This window comes from Haemorhous mexicanus, chromosome 3 (assembly GCF_027477595.1).
Source record: "Haemorhous mexicanus isolate bHaeMex1 chromosome 3, bHaeMex1.pri, whole genome shotgun sequence".
In the NCBI taxonomy this organism is placed as follows: Eukaryota; Metazoa; Chordata; class Aves; order Passeriformes; family Fringillidae; genus Haemorhous; species Haemorhous mexicanus.
This window is the reverse complement of record NC_082343.1, coordinates 1,266,917-1,285,050: the sequence shown is the minus strand read 5'-3', so window position 1 is coordinate 1,285,050 and position 18,134 is coordinate 1,266,917. Positions and strand designations below refer to the sequence as shown.

General features: G+C 46.9%; 1 protein-coding gene across 3 annotated transcripts in view; it reads left to right on the top strand.

Annotated features, from left to right (window-relative positions):
• Positions 1-18,134, top strand: part of PLCB1 (phospholipase C beta 1) — a 345,096-nt gene that overhangs the window by 253,982 nt on the left and 72,980 nt on the right. For all 3 annotated transcript variants that reach the window (XM_059840472.1, XM_059840473.1, XM_059840474.1), the window contains exons 16-26: positions 334-430; positions 3,341-3,425; positions 4,503-4,627; positions 4,888-5,042; positions 6,671-6,835; positions 8,567-8,666; positions 10,599-10,703; positions 11,177-11,286; positions 15,410-15,542; positions 16,398-16,451; positions 16,970-17,189. In XM_059840472.1, the coding sequence (XP_059696455.1) occupies positions 334-430; positions 3,341-3,425; positions 4,503-4,627; positions 4,888-5,042; positions 6,671-6,835; positions 8,567-8,666; positions 10,599-10,703; positions 11,177-11,286; positions 15,410-15,542; positions 16,398-16,451; positions 16,970-17,189 (1,349 nt within the window). The remainder of the gene's footprint in view (positions 1-333; positions 431-3,340; positions 3,426-4,502; positions 4,628-4,887; positions 5,043-6,670; positions 6,836-8,566; positions 8,667-10,598; positions 10,704-11,176; positions 11,287-15,409; positions 15,543-16,397; positions 16,452-16,969; positions 17,190-18,134) is intronic.

Here is an 18,134-nt window from a genome sequence, read left to right as displayed (position 1 = left end):
CAGCTGCCTGGGGGGTGTTCAGCATTGTTGGATGAGAACCTGCCATCAAACCCTGGGAGGTTCAGTATTTATGGAGGAGTACTAATGCATGTGCTCAGCACTGTGCAGGGGAGGAGGCAATGCTGTCCCTTCCCTGGGAGCCACGTGAAAAGGATGAACAGTAAACATTTACATCCTCCTGCCCACTTTGCTCTTTCCCTTTGACATTCCCCTACACTGCCTTCTCTGGCCAGGGGCAGTGAAAGACACCACAGCTGGTAGAAAACTGGGCTTTGGCATTTGTGGCTTCTGATGGACAGAGCCAGCTGCAGCATTTTCCCTCCTCTTCCCTAGGGTACTGCTGGAAGTGAGGCTATGGCCACTGAAGAGATGTCTAACCTGGTAAACTACATTCAGCCTGTGAAGTTTGAGTCATTTGAAGTATCAAAAAGTAAGTAAGAAACATCTTAAACTTGAAATTACCTGGCAAGTGTTTGGCAGAGTTCTGCAGAAATGCTGCTTGGCTTCCTCTCAGTTAGATACAGGAACACAGACAGAAAATGTTCCCTTGGTATCCAGCCAAATAAATCCATTTGTGTTTTGAAACCTCTTTTAGTCTAAATATCCAACTTCATCAACAGTAAACATGCTGACATTTCAAAAACAGTTTTGAAAGTTAGGTGCTTACATTGTCTTTGTTGTCTATGACTGAGGAGTAGCTTAAGCAGTTTGAGAAAGGTGGTCATAAATATTCCTACTTCTTTTTGCCTCTAGCACTTTTATAGAAGATTCAGGGCCAGCAGAGTCTGCCCTTCCCCACGTGCAAATTCACTCTCCTGCCCCTGTGTGGTGTAAAGAAGGGGCCATCATTTCACCCCCTGCTGGAATGCACTCAGTGGCATCCTCAGTAAACACTGCAGCATCTCTGCCTTCCCTGATGCACACCCCCCCGCTGTTTGCCTGCCCTTTTTCACTTTGTTTTGACAGGTTTTAATGTGCTTTTGGAGCTTTTTAGTTAAAGAAGTGCACAGCCCTTTAATTTATTCCGGATTTGTGGTGTCCTTGGCAGAGGACAGGTAATTGTTGCCTAAGTCCATGTCTGTGTACAAGGTTTGGCATTTGCTGAGATGAATAACAAACATGTAGGAAGTTCCCAAGTGTCCATTTGTGTGTGGTATTTGTGCAGATAGCACACAGCAGCAGTCCCAGCCCCACACAGGGTGCTGTGCTTGTTCCCTGCAGTAGTGGCCCTTGGGGTGTTGATCATCTCCTCCAGCTCTAATGAGAGTTACAGGAGCACAGTGGGAAGGAGATGTGCCTTCTGGAAAGGAAGCCATGTGAATCCTAGCACTACAAGTTGATGCAGCTGTTAGAGAATTGTCTCATGTCGGGGTTTTTTTGGTTTGGTTTTTTTTTTTTTTCTGTTCACACGCCTTTGCCTTTCTGAGTTTTGCTTTTTGTAAAGATCTGCTGCTGTCCAGATTTTTCTCCTAAGTCCTGATGGGATCTTTGATCAATAACAGAGTTTCAGTGAACTCATATTGTTAGGGAATTAAATTTTTGGTGGTTTTGTCCAAAAAATCATTATGTGATAAATATGGCCCTAGGTGGTAAATGTTGCTGGCAGGCTAAAGAACACCTTGGGTGTTCTGGTCTTAGTCTTGGCCTGGACTCACTGCTGGGTCTTCATTAAATGAGCTGAATAAAGAAGGGATTAAATGAGGATTGCTTTTCAGCTTGCTGGCTATCCAGCTGCTTCCCAAAAATGTTACTGTTGTCACCACAGTGGACTGGACCTCACCTTCTTAAGTGCAGAGATCCATACTTGTCTTTTATACAGTTTTATGGTTTCAGTGGTACAGCACTTTGCTAATTTATTATATTTTATTCAGGGTTTGTTTGGATTTGTGATCCAGGGCTCTGTGGTGACCACAGTACCTCACTGCTCCTGTCCTTCACACCTTTTAAAAGTGCATTTTCTGGTCTTGCATCCAAGCTGGTAACAGAAATACTGAACAGCAGTGGATCTGTACCAGTGCCCTGACTGCCCTCACTAGAAAGGTTCCCTGTTCTCTGGCAGCCAGGAGCTGGAAGTGTATTTTCCCACGTTTTCCAGACAGTTTTCAATGAGCTATTTGTTCACTCTGCAGTAACTTGCTCCTGATAAGATAGCACAGTGTAATGTATCACTGGGAGAAATGGCTCTCCTGCAGTTTTTTCTTCAAAGGGCAGGTCCCTTCATCCTCTCTGGATACTACAAGGAAATAATGGTTCTTGTTTGAATTATGAGTCTGATCAAGCTCTGGACAGTCGGTAACCAAATCCTTTAACAGCTACCAGCTCTGCTTTCCTGCAAATACTCCACTTGAAGACAAGGCTGAGAAATAAGAGTTGATTGCTAGCAGGAATTCTAGCACCTACATTCTGAACAGGATCAAGCCAGTACAGGAGTGTGGCTGCTGCTATGCCATCAGCAGGGGGTGGCTGGAATAACAATAACCTCAGTGGCTTTGTGAGGAGCTGAGATGGAGGGGAGCCAGCTGGAGAAGGAAAGGATATTGTGTGTTAGGAAGGAAGAGGGAGTGGTAGGAGAGCAGCCTTTAGGAGCAATGGGAATTTTTCACCATTAGGAGATAACAGCTGTGAAGAATAGCAGTAGCATGATGGTGGCTGGTTAGAAATAGGGACCACCATAAAGGGTGAGTGCCAGCTCTCCTAGAGGCAGGGAATTACTTTTGGAAACCCATGTTCATCCTCTGACTCTTCAGCATAGGCTGAGAAAGGTTTGTAGTTCCCAGGCTGGCAGCACATTTTCCTCTCACAGTGGCCCAAACCATTTCCTTGGATCCACTGCTTCCTTTCTGGCTCCCTGGGAGGACAGGGCCCAGCTGTTTCTGTCCTGCTCCTCTGAGCTTTTGCTCAGTTTTGTTCCTCCCCTGCAGCTTGGCACTTTGGCCTGGCACTTAGAGCCATTTCTGCACCTTCTCTCTGCCTTTCTGGCTGCTTGCAGTGAGGTGGTGAGGCTGGAGAGGTGGTGCTGCACCACAGGCACTGTCCCCTCCTTTTTAAACAGGTCAGAGCTGAGTTAATGGCTTTGGCTGCAGAGCTGGGGCCCTTCTAGGCAAGCCCAGGGCTGGCTGGCATGGAGTGGAAGTGTTAGTTTACAGAAAGCCTTTCCTCTGCACAAAGGGGAGGTTCTGAACCTAGCAGGGTCTTGACTTGGGCTCTGCTGCCATCAGTTCCCTGGGATCAGGTGAGCAGAGCTGGTGAGCTGGAGGGGGGTGAAGGGATGGCACTAACCACAGCAGTTTGTGCTCTAACCTGTTCTATCCCTGGTTTTATCTCCCCTCTCCACCTGCAGAACGCAACAAAAGCTTTGAAATGTCTTCCTTTGTGGAAACCAAAGGGCTTGAGCAGCTCACAAAGTCTCCTGTGGAATTTGTGGAGTATCCTTGACTCTCACGAAGTGGCTTCCTAAGTCCTTCTGTGTCTGAGGTCTGCTACAGAGCTTTATTGGAATTCAGAGACAGGAGCTGGGGAAATAGGGAACCCAAATGAAATTTGTAGATTAGATTTTATTCTTTCTAAAGATTTTAGTCTTTCTAAAGGAATTAATTGGCCTGAGTTCTGATGAGCTAATTTAAAAACTGGCATGAGTCCTCGTGCTGTGGGCTAGGACTAGAGGGAATAGGCATAAATGACATATTGAAGACCTAATTCTGATTGTTAAATTTATCATCCTACATGGAGTGCTAAGAGTTATGGTGAGAAAATTGTCAAAATGTGGCTGACTTCTTTGCAAAGTCACACGAGAGTGCTCACTTTGCCATCATGCCTCTACTGATTTATTGGCACAGAATTTCTCCATATTTTTATTTTTATAGCTTCTAAGGAGAAGCTAAGGAACGTTCTGGTTAGACCTTTTGATGTTTGTCAGTATCTCTCCTCATGGCTGCAGTTAAGGATGAGCAAAGTAAAACAGATAAACAGATAAAGCAGTGCCTCAAAGGGAATGAATGGAAAGCTCCTTCCAAGGATTGCCTGCAGCACATTCTCATCTCAGAGGTTTGGAGACTCAGCCACGAGATGTGTACACTTGTCATTTCTGTCCATGTAGAGGCCAATTCTCATCTCATTGCAGAAAACCACCTTTAACTGAGCACCTCTCCCTGCTCCAGAGGAAGATTCACTGTTTGCAGCCAGCTGGCCTCTGGAAATGTAATCCCAGGGAAATCCCAAAGTAGGAACTGTGAAGATAAATGGAATTTTGTGAATGGGATCTTCCTAATGCATCTGCCTGTGCTCTTTCCTTGCTTGTTCCTAGCACCTTTAACTGCCCCATATTTACCATATCTCCTGCAAAACTGTGGACATCTGGAGGCATGATGCTTGCAGAAATCCAACAAGGAACCCCTGGCCATTCTGTAAAGAATTCCCTGTGTTCAATTTAACCCTGCAGTGCCCTTCTCACTTGCCAGGTGATTCTTGTCACATGTTGTGCACCTTAGCTACTCACTGATCAGGTACAACAAGATGCAGCTGAGCAGGATTTACCCCAAGGGAACACGAGTGGACTCTTCCAACTACATGCCCCAAGTCTTCTGGAATGCTGGCTGCCAGATGGTGGCCCTCAACTTCCAAACTGTGGGTAAGTCAAGTGCTGCTGTTCTCTGCCTTTGGGGAGCTCTACATGTCCACTTCTCCCATACTCGTGCTGATTCATAGGTAGGAAAGGAAAAATTATCTAGGGGTTAAAGTATACTACAGAGCTGTGAATTGAAGTGTTTAACCCAGGCTTGTACTGTTTCTGTTACACTCAGGATGAAATTGCAGTAATTTTTAAAATGTTACTGCTTTTTGAGTTCATCTGTCCAGAAGATAACTCTTTCCAATATTTTTCACCTCCAGATTTGTCTATGCAAATAAACATGGGAATGTACGAGTACAATGGCAAAAGTGGCTACAGGCTGAAGCCAGAATTCATGAGGAGGCCAGACAAGCACTTTGACCCATTTACTGAGGGGATCGTGGATGGAATAGTGGCCAACACTCTGTCTGTCAAGGTAAGGATCTACCTGGTGGAAGTGCTCTCATGGCAATGCCAGAGCATGCCTGTGTTTCTATCTCTCTGGTGCAGGGGCCTTGAATATGACTATACTAAGCCAAGAAAATGAAATCAATTGAATTTCATGGAGCAACATTTAATTTTTAAACTCTGCCTCGCATTTTGCATTGTAGGAGAAATCAATATACAGTTTTACATGCAATTCCTTGCCATACATGGCAAAGGACACATACCATTTTTATTGTATGTATTCTTTGCCATAGAAATAATTACAGAGTCTCAGAACTGGGAAGTGTATGGATTTAGGAGCAGTTTGGCTGTGTTTTTAGAAACAGAGGGCTGGATTTAAAGCATGCTGTTGTGAAGGGGGAGGTTGGACTGGAACAGCTAGAACACTACATGCTTAGTATAAATAAATTTTTCTGGGTTTCTGAAAGTTCTCCAGCAGAACTGTGGAACCATAAATGTCAGCTGCAGTTCATTGCCTACTTGTTTTCCTTTGTTCCTTTTAAAGGCCTCTAATGAAGCTCAGGGACTGCCAGGAGTCTGCAGATGGAGAATTACCTGCATAGGTGCTCAAGGGGATAGATTGCATTGGCTGTGACAGGGGAGCAAATTCACTTGGTGAATTCACTTCAATATCTGCAGCTACCAAACCATAAATGTTCTGGGCTCCTGCTACTCCTTTCATGGGCTCATCCCTTAGAACAGCCTCTGTATAACAGAGTAATGTCCTCCTGTTTTCAGGGAGGGAAAAGAAGTGTTTCCCCTGCAGGCAGGAGTGCAGCAGAGCCTGCAGGGAGGGATGTGGGTAAGGAATAAGCTGGTGGTAAGCACAGTGAGAGAAGAGGGGGTGTGGGGTGCCCTGTGCTGGTGACCTGCTCTCATGGCAGCTCTCAGGCCCTCCTGTGGGGTCAGGGGCCCTTTCCTGAGCACTCAGAGCACACGGAGGTGGAGCACTCAGCAGCTGGTGACAGGGACACTGCTCACACAGGCACAGCTGGCACTGCACTCAGGTTTGCTCTGGCAAGCCTCAGTTTGCTGAGGTACACTGCTGCACACTCCTGGGCCTCTTCTGAAGTAATTTCTTCCCCTTTTTCAAGCTGAGAGCTGTGCTGCCAGTTAAAAATAAGAACTGGGAAAGATCAGCCACTTTACAATTTTATTTTCATATTAAAACTCCTCTGTCAAGAGCCTTTATTAGAACATAAACTTTTAAGATTGTTTTCTCCCTCACAGCTCAAAGCATATATATAATTTCTGTGCCATTTAAGCCTCTGTTTTTTCAAGCATTGTTTGAACCTGTTGTTGAGACTATACAGAATTTGAGAGTTCTCAGGAACTGGGCATACAGATTGAGGAGGAGATCCAAATGAGTATTCCTGCTGAGGGAAGGGCAGCAGCCTGGTCTCAACCACATTATTGCTCACAGGGGAATTCAGGAGCACAGGGTCACAGGAAACCAGGCCCCACAAGCTGTTTTTCTGTCTCTGCAGTTAAATATTGGGGTTTTTTCTGTTTATTGTGGGCTTAGTGCTGCCCACTAGTGATCATTAATGAGAGCTATACAGCCACTCCTTTCCTCATCCAGCACAGGCTTCTCTGACAAAGCTTCTTTGGCTTTAGATCATTTCAGGTCAGTTCCTTTCTGATAAAAAAGTCGGTACCTATGTGGAGGTGGACATGTTTGGCCTGCCTGTGGATACCAGGAGGAAAGCTCTGAAGACCAAGACCTCCCAAGGCAACGCAGTGAATCCAGTCTGGGAGGAGGAAGCCATAGTGTTCAAGAAGGTTGGTGTAACCCTTGCTTCCCAAAAAGGAATTGTGGGGTTTTTTATCCCTGTCCAGTGGGGCCTTTCCATGGCTTACTGAAACTTTGCACTTGTTAGAAAGCAGGAAAAAGGTTCTGAGTAGTGATTTCACAGTTCAGCAGCTCCTGCTGAGCTCTGGCTGCTCCAGGTGTGGCAGCTGCTGCTGCCAGGAGTGAGTCTGGAGTGCCCTTGGTGCTTTGGGGGGCACAGCTGGAGGGCAGCAGGCACAGATCCCAGCAGCAGCTCAGTGCCTGGCAGTGTGCCCTGGCTGAGCAGCCCTCCTGGGAGCCTGGGGCAGCAGGACAATGGCAGTGCAGCCCCATGGCCTGCCTGGCTGAGCTGGCCCTGCTGCATTGGGCTGGGAACTCACTGCCTGGGTGATGAACCCAAATCCCACCCACCTGAGATGGGACTTCAGCTGCTGAGCTGCTCATGCAGCTGGGAATTGCTGAGAGTTGAGTCTGAGTGCTGCTCAGACTCAATTCTCCAAACTCCTGAGGTGCAGAAGGCACTGGGCACCGTGCCATGGGCATGTTTATTGCCCTTTGCAATATGCCTGCAGTGTTTGAGCAGAACCTCTGGGTTTTTCTCACTGAGCACCTTGGTTAGCACATCCCCAGCCCAGGTGCCTGTAAAACACTTTCTCTTTGGATTTCTCTCACAAGAGTGGCTCTCAAGGCTCACCATGCCATGGGGATGTTTATTGCCCTTTGCAATATGCCTGCAGTGTTTGAGCAGAACCTCTGGGTTTTGCTCACTGAGCACCTTGGTTAGCACATCCCCAGCCCAGGTGCCTGTAAAACACTTTCTCTTGGATTTCTCCCACAAGTGTGGCTCACAAGGCTCACCATGCCATGGGCATGTTTATTGCCCTTTGCAATATGCCTGCAGTGTTTGAGCAGAACCTCTGGGTTTTGCTCACTGAGCACCTTGGTTAGCACATCCCCAGCCCAGGTGCCTGTAAAACACTTTCTCTTTGGATTTCTCTCACAAGAGTGGCTCACAAGGCTCACCATGCCATGGGGATGTTTTATTGCCCTTTGCAATATGCCTGCAGTGTTTGAGCAGAGCCTCTGGGTTTTGCTCACTGAGCACCTTGGTTAGCACATCCCCAGCCCAGGTGCCTGTAAAACACTTTCTCTTGGATTTCTCTCACAAGTGTGGCTCACAAGGCTCACCATGCCATGGGGATGTTTATTGCCCTTTGCAATATGCCTGCAGTATTTGAGCAGAACCTCTGGGTTTTGCTCACTGAGCACCTTGGTTAGCACATCCCCAGCCCAGGTGCCTGTAAAACACTTTCTCTTGGATTTCTCCCACAAGTGTGGCTCACAAGGGTGTTTAGACACTTGGTACTTAAAGCAGTGCTCTTTTCCCTGAATCATCTGGCCTTCTGAATGGCTTTCCTTTGGCAGCCTGCCAGAGCTTAAGTTTGGAAACATCACCAGCATTTTTCTTCTGTAATGAACTCCTAATTAGTGTACTTCATTTCTGTATTTAGTTCAGAATCGTGCCTGACTGCCCCTGTGCTCAGAGACTACTATTTTTAGAAGTTGAAAATAAATCAGAGAAGCTTTTTTCTTTGCTTTCTTTTTGTTTGCTTTCTCCTTCCCATGACCAGATAAATTTTAGCATGTGTTCTGTGCAGCCTGTGGAAGGAGCTGCATCATTCAGAGGTGGAAGTTACCAATGCAGTAATATTGCCTTGCAGGTGGTTTTGCCTTCCCTGGCCTGTTTAAGGCTGGCAGTGTATGAAGAAGGAGGGAAATTCATTGGCCATAGGATCCTGCCAGTCTCAGCAATCCGACCAGGTAAAAGCTTTTCCCCATCCAGACAGACACTGTGTGCTGAAAAGAGCCAGCCAGGCAGAATCTCAGCTGCTCCACATCAGCACCACTCAGCAGCTCATGGCAAAGGAGGACTTGAAAAACAACAATGCCATATTTCAGCAGAAATGGTAATTTTGGACCATGCAGGAAAAGCAGTGGAATTAAAGCACTGGAGGCATAGTTGGCACTTCCTTCTCTCCAGTACACCCATGTCATGCTCACAGGTTTGTGCTAAAAAGTGCAAGTGCACACTTCTAGGAGGAAAGAGAGCAGCAGGAGCCAATTTTGGTGTCATCTTTGTGAGAATGGGATGTGGCTGGGAATGAAAGGAAACCCTGCTCCTCTCTGTAATTTCTGCACACATGAAAGACTGACCTGTATGCCAGCTGTTATATCTCTGCAATACCTTTAAATCAGTCCAAAATTACTTTCATCCTCATTGCTGAAAATGAAAAGAAAAAGATCAATATTGGCCTCTTCTAAATCACATTATTTCTACTACAATCAGTGGCCACTTCAATGAAAATTACCTTGTGGGACAGCTCTGGCCACATTCTCCAGGCCAGAGACTTGTTAGAGATCCTGTTTCAGAAGGATGCAGTGACCCTGGCAGTTTGAGCAAGGGAAGTGCTCACATTCAGTGCCAGATTTTCCAGCCAGGGGAGGAGGCTGAATTAGGGCAAGCATATGGGCCATGAGCGTGCTCCCAGCTTTACTCCCTGCAAAAGGAAGAGTAGCTGTGTCTGCCCTGTGCCTTGTCCAGCACAAAACTCACTCGTCCCCACATCTGACAGCTGGCCAAATTAGTCCTGAGGAATAATCTCCACACCTTTGTCATGAGCAAACTTAGTTTGTCAGTCCAGCAGACACCTTTTTATGCCAGCTGCATTTTCTGCTGGAGCTGTCTCCTGGAGGAGCTGCTGAGTGCCAGAGGAAGGTAGGTGGGTGACTGGGGAGGAGAAGGGGGATGGGAAGGAGTTCCCTCTTCTGGCAAGTGAAATCTTAGCAGAGCTGTTCCCCCCAGGCCCATTCTCTGTGCTTGTGGCTCCAGCAATCCCCAGTTTACAGCCTGCTGGGCTCAGTTTGTGTCCCTGCTGGAAACTTGGAGGAGGTTGAGAGAACTGAGAAGCCTTTGTAGTATTTCATTTCTGTCTTCTGAGTTGCTGCTGAAAGTTGTATCCTGCTGTCACATGAATGCACAGACTTGTCACTATTCCCAAAGCAAGGATTTAGCCTTTGCTTGGAGAGAGAGTGGCTTACATCAGCCAGGGGAGGATTCCCCCAGGTAAATGCATCCTGCTCCTGCCTTGGGTCCTGGCACCTCTCACAGGGCTGGCTCCCAAGGTGGACACAGCCCTCAGTGCCACAAGGTGATCAGTCTGAGGCTGGGCTGCCAGCTTTCAAAACAGCCTGGAATTCCTCTTTGTACAGATGTATTCCTGAGGATGGTCACACAGCAGGATTTATACCCACAAACACACCCTGTGGCCATCAGGGTATGGTTTTTAAATTAGATGCTGTGTGTGCATGGGCTGTTACATCTCAGTTCACTTTGGCTGTTCAGGTGGCTGAGTACTACCAGGGTCACTTTTGAAAATCAAATAAGATGTACTAAACTAAAAAAAATCCAGACATGGGTACTAAACCAGAATGCATGAAAAATTTAAATAAATGATCGTTTTTAGCACATATGTAAGAATAAACAGAAAATAGAATTTTGAGCTGCAGTGCCACGTGCCTTTGCAGCAGTCTGCACAGTTATCCCTGAAAGCCTCAGGTAAACCTTCCCCTCCCAGGAGTCCCTGGAGCTGCCTGCTCAGCTGGCCCCACACTAAATGGCCAATAGAGCAGAGATGCATTGGGAGTGCCTGTGGAAGGGTTTATGCTGTGAACTGGTTGTTCCTTACTTTGCAGGCTATCACTACATCTGCTTGAGGAACGAGAGGAACCAGCCCCTGACCCTGCCAGCTCTCTTTGTGTACATCGAGGTCAAGGACTACGTCCCTGACACTTATGCAGGTAGCTCTGTGTCCTGCAGGGAGTTCTCCAGCTGGGGAGCAGAGGGGTCAATTGAAACACAAAGTGCAGGGCCTGGGAGGGCTTGCCAGGCTGGGATGACAGTCCTGCGAGCAGAGGTGTGCAGCAGGGTGTCTCCTCACTCCCAGGAGATGGGCTGATTTACAGCAGCCTTGGGGCTAGGGCCAGCTCTGATTTTCAGCAGCCACCAAAGGAGGAGAGAGGCCAGGCACTTGCCAGTGGAACACAAGTGAAACTTTGCATTTCACAGGAGGGTGAAATTGTTCCCTGGGCAGAGTGCCATGCTCCAGGGAGAGAACTGGGCTTTGGCACTGGCTCTGAACAGGGCTGGGTTTAAACACCCAGCAGTGAAAGAGCATCTCCAGGGCAAAACACTGTTCTGCCTTTCCCCCAAACCCTGAGTGCCAGAGCCATAACTCCAGGCTCTGAAACTGAAGTGTTTGCCTTGTTCCTAGATGTGATTGAGGCCTTATCCAACCCAATCAGATATGTGAACCTGATGGAGCAGAGAGCTAAGCAGCTGGCTGCACTGACTCTGGAAGATGAGGAGGAGGTCAAGAAAGAGGTAAGGGAGGTTTCTGAGTCCCTGGAGATCGTGCTGTGGTATTTAAAAGCACCTGCTTTGCTTGGGAAGGCAAACCCTGAAAATCCCTGATTCCAGAACACCTGTACATGTCATCCTGGGCAGGGCTGGGCCACAGCCACCCCACACAGCAGCGTGGCACTGGGACTGTGCTGTCACTCAGAGCAGTGTGGTGTGCACAGCAGCTCACTGCCCTGAGCTGGGACAGGCAGAGCTGTGTTGTTGTGTGCTCTGCAGCTTTGCTCTGGAGCAGCTGAAACCTTTGTGAGACAATGCCTGCTGTTTCCCAGTGTGCTGCTGGAAAATGACAGCTCTGTGTCAGGAGTTTTTCCTGAAAACATTACAAATTGCAGAGAATTCCAGACTGTCTCTGGAGAGGTCATTCTGCTGAGAAACATTTGTCTATCTCAGATTATGATGTCTCTATAGATCCTCTGTGGGCAAGCATGTCCTGAAGAGACACAGGGTAATCCTACAATAATTGAAGTGGGGAGTTCAGCCCTTCAAGGATGTTAGAAATGAAGAGGGAGGAGACCTCTGACAGGCAGTAAATAAACAGGGCTCAGCTGAAGGCTGTGGGAGCCCCAGTTTTGGCTAAGTGTGGTTACCTGCAGACTGAGGTGAGTTTCTGTGTAACTGAAGGTGTTGTGCACCCCAGAGCACAGATGTTGTTCTGGTTCCTGATGGCTCTGCATGGTCAGACATCCTGCTCCAGACACTGGCACTGGGGCTTCCAGCAGTGTTTGGGAGCATCAGCTCTGTCTGTCACTGTTGTGCCAGGTGTTGTGCACACCCAGTGGTCAGAAGGCTCTCAGCAGTCTCCAGCTAAGAGAGAGGAATGCTTTTCAATCCTGAGCTGCCCTCTGCTCTGGTGTCTGCCTCCTGCAAGTCTCAGCTGTGCAAAGCCTTGCTGAACTAGATTTTGTAGCCAAGAATACATCCCCAAAGCAGACCAGATGAGTGAAAGTCATTCCAGTTCAGTAGCCAGCACTTCACTCTGGGTGCAGTGTCACAAGCTCTGCTGAATGAGGACACTGAAATGCTCAGTAGTATCTTAGACATTTATCTAGGACACACCACACATGAGATTCTGTATTAATAGCAAAGCCTTTTTTTAACAGAATCCTTTAAATACCTTAGAGGTCATTTTTACTTTTGAAAAACTACAGGTTTTCCTGGTATATACAGGCTTGTTTGTTAGTTAGAAAAATTCTTGTCACAGAGTATCTTCTGCAGCAAGTGGGAGGAGGGATGACTGTCAAGGAGCTTGGAAGCTCCCAGGATAAAGGAGGCTGTTTTGGAGAAGCACAGAAATACTTTGTAAAAGAAAACTCTGTTTGCTATAAATGTGTAATGGCTGAGTTATCTGCAGCACCAGGGGACAGGGACAGAACTGCCACTGAAGTGTCACTGAGTTCACCACAGTTACCTTCTGCTTTAAAGGCACTTTTTGGGTAAGGTATTTTGGTCTGGAAATCTTGAATTCCCTGGCCATGCTTTGTGATGATAACATTTTCCTCATCTGTCACTCTGTTTTCTTCACTGTTACTGGCCCACAGCAATCCCAGTGATTCATGATTGCAGGCACATTGACTGGCACAGCTGAACAAACCCAAGTGTGTTTGCCATTCCCAAAGGCCAGGGTCAGGCTCACCCACTCTAACTGATGGTGTGCAAAGCTGAGCTGGCTCCCAGCACAGACTCTGCTCCCACTCCTCTTTCCTTCCCCTCACAGACATTTCTGATCCTGGCAGCTGTCAGAGGAAAACTCAGAGGTTTTTGCTTTGCTCTCTTTGCTGTAGAAGTTTCAACAGAACCTCTGTAGGGAGTTCCACAGGCTCCCCACAGACCAGCAGTGAACTGAGCTACCCAGCAGTGAATGGTTTAAACCAAGAAATCAGCTTTTCTTCAGGCTTCACACAACCTTGTCTGTTATTGGGCACTGCAATCTCATAAGCAAAGATTGCTGAAGAACTGACTGAGGTTCTCTCCTCTGGATTTATTTACCAAGTTCCCACTGGGAATATGACAGCAGTTCCTACCTTTACTTTTCTTGGCCAGCTCTTGCCTTCCAGCCTGGCCTGAGAAGAGCTGGTGTTGGGGAAAGGAATGCCAGCAGTGGGAGATTTGCACCTTTCAATGATCTCATTGTAAATCTCAGAGCCTACAGGTAGGGAAGGCTGCCCTCTCTTCCCCTGCCAGGTGTCCTTTACAGACAGGAGGAGCAATCCAAAGGAATTCCCAGAGAATTCCTTGGTAAGAGCTGATCCCAGCCTGCTGCAGCTCCTTTTCTCTGCAGAAATCAAAGTAGACCAGATAGAGTCCTCTGTGGTATGGATCTCTCTGCTTAGTAAATGCACTGTCTTGCAATAGGCATGGCAGTGTGAAATAGAAACCACTTTATGTGAATATTAAAACTGTAGATTAGAAGGCTGGGTTACATCATGTTTTTAAAACAGCCTAAAAGGAAAAACCCTTTTTTTAAAGGAAAAATCATGTTTATTTTAGCATTCTTTTAGCATAGTGTGGTGAATGATGGGAAGAGAAAGTGCTTTTAAATGAGATTAGATTGCTTGATGTAGTGAAAATGATTTCCCTATTCACTTTGTGATCCTGCCTCACATTTCTGCTGCAGTTTCTGCAAACAGATGTTTTGTGTCCCACAGTGACAGGTTATATTAATAGTTCCTCACCAAGGTGTGGTGCAGCATTTCACAGCACATCAAACCAGGTCCCAGAAGAAGGCAATACCACTTCCCATGCAGTGGGGCACAGAGCTGCCAGGAGTCAGGGATTCTGACCCAAATTGTTGATGATGAATGAAATGCTGATGATCTGTGTAGCAAACATTGTTTTTATTAAACCAATGAACTGCAGCCTGAGGAGAGCTGTGAGGATAACCACATCTGGGTGTGTTTATCACAGCTACAGCTTTTGCCTGTCACGCTGTTCCTCTGTTAGACATGTTGGTTCAGTGAGGTTTTTCTGTTTTCCTGCTTGGTGTAAATGAAGTTGTTGGCACTGCTTTTCACTTGCATCGTGCTTCTGCCTACAGGATCTCTCCTGTCATTCTGGTAGGAATAGGCTGGTGAGACAGGAATTGTGCAATGCACAGTGTGGTGTCAGGGCCAGGCTGAAGGAGGCCAGCAGCAGCACCAACCCCTGGGATCAGAATCCATTCTGCCTCTGTTGGTGCAGCACAGGCTGATGGTCTGGCTGGGGCAAAAATACAAAACCAGCTGTGGTGTCCTGCCTCCCTGTGTAATGTGATTACCTTCAGAGGGGGAGATGGAAGCAGCTGGAGGAACAAATCCCAAACTTCCCTGAGACACCATGGCAACCAGCCCTGGCAGGGACAGCAGGAGGAGGAAACATTTCAAAATACAAATGGCTTTGAGTGACCTTGCTGAGTGCTGGGTGCCTGCTTAAATCCTGATGGTCACAGGGACAGTTTCACTGTTCAGGGTGTAGTGCAGTGCCAGCTGAGCCTTCAGGAGGCTGCAGAGAAGGAAAAGACAGTGGGAAATGCTTCAGTGTCTGGATCCCACAGAGGTGCTCGTGCAGCAGAATGGAGGTACTGTTACAGCTTACCTTGGAGTGTAGCTACAGGAATGTCAGGGCCTGGGAGTCAGAAGGATGTCCTGCTCCTGAGAAGGGTGAGGAATGGCAGTGCTGGGTGTGTCTATGAAATTGAGAAGTAATCTTGTGTACACATTTTGCTCACAGCAGGGATTTGAGGAGCATTCTCCTGGCAGCACCTACGTTATTTCTGAAAGGTTTTATGGCTCTCCACTGCACTACAGCCTTCACACCTGGTGCAGCTAATGTATGTTGCACTAAAAAATGTCCCTGATGAGTTATATCTGCTTAAAATACTTTTTCAGAATAATGCATGCTCCATTTCTTCTTGAAATTCACCCTGCACAAAGGAGCCACCTGGGTTAGCACAGCTCTTAAGGATGTCTTCTTGCATTGATTTGTTTTAGAATGATTTTTAGGTACAACATTTGCAGAATTTTGCATTTAAAAACCATGCTAAACTGGACCTGCAAGTAAAGGAAGTGTGTGTGTTGGGAAGAATGATGTGAATTATGATGTGTTTCAGATTGACCACGGGGATGCACCGTCTGAAGCCAACAATGAGCCCAGGCCAACACCAGCAGAAAATGGGGTCACTTTCACTGCCTCCCTCACACCAAAGCCAGCTACTCAGGTTGTGCACAGCCAGCCAGCACCAGGTAAAAAATAACAAACACCAAAACAAAGGAAAAGGGAAAAAAAAAAGCCCCATCTTTGCTAAATCAGTCTGGATAATAATTTTTCAAGTGCTTTGTGTCTAAAGAACAAAGGTGGGAAGTTGTGGTGTTCATTTTGTTTGTCTAAAATAGGTAGAAACTTTCCCACCACTTTTCTCTGCTTCAAATATACAAATATCTCCTACTTAACAGTTGCATTGGTGGTGAAACTGAAATTCTTTACAAGCAAGAAAATGTGCTGGGGTTTTTTTGTTGTTGCTGCAAGCGCAGGAATCTCTTGGAATTGTTTTTGCACTCTGCCTATTTCCTGCATGTAGTGACACCTTAATCCCACACACAAACCCAGTCTGAGGCCCTTGTGTGCTTTGTATTGACTCATCTCCTGTAGCAAAGGCTTGTTAAGCACAGTGGATGGGGTGTTCTGGCTGCAGTCTCTGCAGGCAGGGTCTGCCTGACTCCCAGGGAGCTGGATTCCTGCTGTGTGCAGGAATTCTGCAATTATGCAAGATCACATTGTGCCATGTGGTTGGACTGTCAGCCTAATGCCCCTCAGTGACTCCTGGGAGTGGTGTCAGGGAGCTCATCCTCCTTAGCAGGAACACAGCACAGCTCAGGTGGGTTTTTGGAAGGTCACCTTTCTGTCCTGGGCCAGAGGGTTGATGTGTTCATGTTGCTCCTCTGCTGCTCAAAAGATGTGTTTCCTCCAGTGATTAAAACCTGCCCGTGTCAGGGTGTGTCCTGTGTCACCTGCCATGTTCTAGCACTCAGCCCAGCAGCACAGTCATGGCTGTTGTTTGAAAAGACTTGGAATTAAACATTTACCTCTTTAACCTCCAGGTTCTGTGAAAGCACCTGCAAAGACAGAAGATCTTATCCAGAGTGTCCTCACAGGTAATAAATCCACAGGTCACTCTGCAAGAATGACAAGCTTTCTTGCCAAGGAAAACAGCTTTTTTGTGAAAGAGGCACCTGGCTTAGGCATTTCTTCAGTGAGTGGGACTGCAGTAACTCCTAGAAAATGCACATGCCCTGTGGCTTTCCTCAGGGCTGGAGTAAACAGTGTTTGGGCACATCTCATGAGATGGGGTGCCAACAGGGAATGTTTTAGGAATTGTTGTAGTTTTGTGACCACCAGGTTACCATCTGAGCCAGAAAAAGGAGCAGCATTATTGTGAGAGCAGGGGCTAAATTTGTTCTGAGTGTAGTGAAGAGTAGAGGAACCATTTTATCCCAGTGCTTTCAAGCCAGCTAACTCATTTCAGGTAAAACTACTCAGGTTGTGCCATTTTTCCTTTACCCCAGTAAACAAGCAGGGTGTGTTCATTCCTGCTGGGGGCAATCCCAGGCTCCTCTGACTGAAATCCTGCCCTGCTGCACAGCTGAAGTGCCTCTTGTTATTCTCACTGCAGAAGTGGAAGCACAGACCATCGAGGAGCTAAAGCAGCAGAAGTCCTTTGTTAAGCTCCAGAAGAAGCACTACAAGGAGATGAAGGACCTGGTGAAGAGGCACCACAAGAAAACCACTGACCTTATCAAGGAGCACACGGCCAAGTACAACGAGATCCAGAACGACTACCTGCGGCGCAGAGCAGTGCTGGAGAAAACTGCCAAGAGGGACAGCAAGAAAAGGTGGGTGAAGCACTCCTCCTCAGCACTGGGCTGCTGGAGACCTCTCCTCACACACCTTTACTTCTTTTATGGTAGTGAAATCATACAGAGGTGGCAGAGCACGGAGAAATCCAAAGCAGCAGGTGCCTGGTTCATGGGGAGGTGAGAGCCATGGCTCCACGGTAGAGCCTTGGAAAACTCAGGCCACAGTAGAGGGCACCAGGTGTAGGATTAGGGGAAAGAAGCACCTGGAGATTGTAAACACATGACTGCTGTTAAATCATGACTGATCTGGAGCACCTGGGAGTGGAGCACCCCTTTTGTGCCTTCTCTTTCCAGGCCTTGCACCACCCTCTCTCTTTCCCTGTCCTGATATAATTTTTATATGATTTATTTATTAACTATTATTATCAATTTAAATGCAAAAAACTGCAATGAATTCTTAGTAGCCTTTCCACAATGCTTGCCTTGTTCTTATGGTAAGGAGCTGTGTGTTAATAAAGATCAATTGATAGCTCCTGGCAAAGCATGTTCACACACAGGGCCAGTCAGTGTCAGAGGCTCTTGCAAATGAACTTTTTATTTCTCCCATTGGTGCAGCCTTTTTGTCTTAACATCAGTTATTTTTAAAAGTAACCAGATAAGCACTAAAGTCCTCTTAACTTTTACATGATATTGATGTAGCTGCAGTTCTTAAACATGATGATAATGAGTGAACTTTAAAAAAAACTACTTTTTGGTAGGAGATGATCAGAGAAAAAAGCTGCAAGCCTGCTCTGGCTGCCAACCTTGTTGATAGTACCTCTAAATGGAAGTGACTGGGACTCAGGCCATAACTTGTCCCTGGGCAGGAGCTTATTCATTTCTGCCTTCCTGATGACAGAATGTCACTGCCCTTAATAAGAGCTCGACACTCACAGTAGATCTGTGCTCTGCTGGCCTTCACTGCTGCCAGCTGAGGCTTCC